Source organism: Capsicum annuum, unplaced genomic scaffold, assembly GCF_002878395.1.
Source record: "Capsicum annuum cultivar UCD-10X-F1 unplaced genomic scaffold, UCD10Xv1.1 ctg3704, whole genome shotgun sequence".
Classification (NCBI taxonomy): Eukaryota; Viridiplantae; Streptophyta; class Magnoliopsida; order Solanales; family Solanaceae; genus Capsicum; species Capsicum annuum.
Window position 1 is genome coordinate 1 of NW_025844065.1, and position 3904 is coordinate 3904.

At 39.9% G+C, this 3904-nt stretch overlaps 1 protein-coding gene across 1 annotated transcript; it reads right to left on the bottom strand.

Moving 5' to 3' along the window:
• Positions 1–2528: 2528 nt before the first annotated feature.
• Positions 2529–3894, bottom strand: LOC124891543. Its single transcript, XM_047403269.1, has 2 exons — positions 3753–3894; positions 2529–3259 (listed from the first exon to the last, which is right to left on the bottom strand). Exons 1-2 carry the CDS (start codon positions 3804–3806, stop codon positions 2669–2671), a joined length of 645 nt encoding a protein of 214 aa, XP_047259225.1. The 5' UTR covers positions 3807–3894; the 3' UTR covers positions 2529–2668.
• Positions 3895–3904: the final 10 nt, after the last annotated feature.

Here is a 3904-nt window from a genome sequence, read left to right on the forward strand (position 1 = left end):
CCACAACCAGAGAGCAATCTCAAGGTTCAGGTATGATCTTCAACTCTCGTCCGAATTCTTTATCTGATGAAGCTGTGATTTCCGCTCCAAATTCTACGCCGCCTTTCATCCCTTTTGCACCTTCTTTGAACAACCAAACCACCCATCTTCAAACAAACAATCCACCCCTTTTAACTTATAAACGACGGAATCCGCCTCTAGCTCCTAAGTCGTTGCCTTCATCCAGTAAACCCATACATTTTCCTCCTTCAGTACCTTCCCCTATTGCAGCCCCTTCTACTCCTAATTTGTCGGCTATCATCACACCCCCAAACACACAAACCAGCCACATCACTTCAGCCGCACCTTCCACCGCAATGCCTAGTCATTCAATGGTTACTCGTTCCAAAAATAATATCCTTAAGCCCAAACGTCAAACCAGCCTTCTTGCTCATGTTCCAAGTCCAAAAATGCCCTCTTCCTACAAGAAAGCTCAATGTGAACACCACTGGAATGCTGCTATGCAAGCTGAATTTGATGCCCTTGTGAGAAACCAAACGTGGACTTTGGTTCCTAACGATCCTTCGAAGAATGTAGTAGACTGTAAGTGGCTATTTCGCATTAAGCATCATCCTGATGGTTCTATTGACAGGTATAAAGCTCGATTAGTGGCCAAAGGCTTCACTCAGCGGCCTGGACTTGACTACCATTCCACCTTCTGTCCAGTAGTCAAGCCTACAACTGTTCACCTAGTTCTCGCCATCGTTGTTCAATATAATTGGCGTCCGCATCAACTTGATGTAAATAATGCATTCTTGCAAGGTAATTTAGAGGAACAATTTTATATGAGACAGCCTCCTGGCTTTGAGCATCCGACTTTGTCCAATCATGTCTTCAAACTTCACAACGCTATATATGGTCTCAAACAAGCACCTAGAGCTTGGTACACCGAGCTCAAGAACTTTCTGGTAACACAAGATTTTTTCAAATCACAATCTGACTCGTCCATGTGCATCTTACATCATTCAGGATTCACTGTTTATATCCTTGTATATGTGGATGACATTATTGTTACTGGAAATCACGAACAAGGTATTCGACAAATTATCAATGCCCTTGCTCAACGTTTTTCTATCAAGGACCTTGGCCACTTAAACTATTTTTTGGGTATTGAGGTTCTGTCGTATCAACGTGGCCTACTGTTGTCTCAACAAAAGTACATTGAAGACCTTCTCCAGGAAGCCAATATGCAAGACAGCAAAGGCGTTCCCACTCTTATGTCCGTCTCTACTGTTCTTAGTGTAAATCAAGTTGATCCTATTGTTGATGGCTCTTTCTTTCGAAAAATTGTTGACCAGACCTGACATCGCATTTACAGTAAATAAACTCTCTCCGTTTATGCATTGTCCTTAAGCTAATCATTGGAAAGCTGTTAAGCGACTGCTTCGATATCTCAAACAGACCTTCTCTTTTGGTCTTCAAAGAACCCGTGAGACTAATAATCGACTTATGGTGTACTCTGACTCTGATTGGGCTGGTGACCCTATAGATAGAACTTCCACAACTGGCTATGTTATATATCTTGGAAGTACGCCAGTCTCGTGGTCCTCCAAGAAGCAGCGATCCATCTCTCGGTCATCCACCGAAGCTGAATACCGAGCTGTAGCTGCTGCTCTGGCAGAAACCAACTGGATCACCAACCTACTGCGTGAGCTTCGTTTTTTCCTTGCTTGAATTCCGCGTATACTCTGTGATAATATTGGAACTACATACATCTGCGAGAATCCTATCTTTCATAGTAAGATGAAGCATATTGCCATCGATTTCCACTTTATCCGTGACCAGGTGCAACGCAAAGAGGTTGAAGTTAAGCAGTTACATGCTGCTGATCAGGTTGCTGATGTCCTAACCAAGCCACTTCCACGTGCTTCTTTCAGTCGCATGTTTGACAAGTTGGGTATTGTAGACGTCAACACCAACTTGCGGGGGCGTAAAAGAGATATGCGAGAATAATAATTATTTCATAGTTATCTACTTGTACAGCTGTAATTAGTTATTGTATAACTTTAGGATTGTAATTAGTTGTTGTATTACTTTAGGACTAGGTGTTGTATTATCACCAATATATTCTCCATTAGCCTATGAATAAAGATTGATCTTCTCATTCTCTGTTTAGCAGATATCTGTTGCTGTTAGAAGGTGACACGTATTCCGTGAATTTAGTTTACTGCTCTCACCTGCTTTCTTTTCCTCCATCTCCTTCCTGCAATTCTTCTTCCAAACAAAACTCATAGTAATAAATAAATGTCTTGAGTTTATTGTTGCTCCATTCTCAACGTAACCACTTTATAATTCCTAAAACCCACGTATCCCGATGTTGGGGGGTCAATGTAATACCCAAAAATCCAAACCCATGTCAGAGTCATGTTCCAAGCTCATGCAAAGAATCTTATAATCTAATTTTACAAGTGAGTTTGATGTGGCCTCCCAGCTATTAGACGAATCAAAATAATTCTTACCGATTGTTATGTCTATTTGTTAAATAGTAAGGTTGAAACAATAGATGCGTTTAGGCAAGTTGAAAATTAGTTAGAAAAAAAAAGATCAAAACGATAAGAAGTGATAGAGGCGGAGAATATGAATGACTATCACAAAACACATTTATAGGGAAAGATCATGAACATCCAACTCATTCAAGAAGCATACCAATAAGAATTAGAACATAACCAAAAATAGATGTTCTTGTTGCTGCACAACTAGCCCATCCTAACCACTTTATAATTCCCAAAACCGCTGTCTGTAGATACGGATACCCATTGGACCAATACACCCCAAGAGTGAAAGACAAGATTGCTGTAAACAATAGTCTATTCTTGTGGATTCCTGCTATTATTCTTTCCTGTAGGTGGTTGGTGGTAGGTTGTACAGGTACCAAATTGGGATAATCATTTGGAGGAAGTACTACCAGATTGGGATAATCTCTTACAAATTGACTCAACGCATTAAAAGTACGAGCATTAAATGTCTTAAGGTAAATAGCATAAGGGGAATCAGAATCACTCTGATGACGACATAGCGGCAATGTAGAACAGAAGTCCCACCCCGAATAAACATGAAAGCATGGACGTAGTTGCATATCTCCTCCAGCAGCAGGAGGCTGCTGGATAATAATATCCTGAAAGCGTAGACGTTGTTGGATGGTATCAACAGTACTTTCATCGGAAAGTCTGTTTCGATTGCTTGATGAATGCTTCAATGGAAATGACATACATAAAATTTCCTGAAAAAGAAGAATTAACAGCCAAATTATAAATGACCTAGAGTCAAAATTTCCTTAGAAATAGATGCCAACAATCCAAAATAATTAAATTGATGAAAATTGAGTTACCTGTATTATTTTTAAACACAAACAAACTCATAGATAGATATATCACATACAGTTTTACTACTATGAAATCTACTACTATATTGATAAAAGTAGTTGGATCGAAAACATAAAAGCGTAAGAAAAATCTCATCCAAGGGTGTGGCCCAGTGGTTCAGTGAAGTTGGGATGAGCACGTTGCTGGTGGGAGGTGGCACGTATCCCGTGGATTTAGTCGAGGTGCACGCATGCTGGGTCGGACACCACGGTTATTAAAAAAAAAAAAATTTATGGTGGATTTCTTGAATACAAGAACAGCAGTAACATACCTAGATAACCATAACTTGTTTGTTATCTTGCCAATTTGCACACCATTAATTAAAAAAAAATCAGATCTACTTGTGCATACCTCTCTTTGACTTGTGCGTCGTCTTTTTTCGTCGTGAGAATTCATTGCTCCCATTTTGAGTAACTCCTCCTGACAAAAATAACAGGGAGGAAAACACAAATCAAGTCTCAGTATCCCAACCAAATTCAACAATGAAGCATGCATGCACAGTG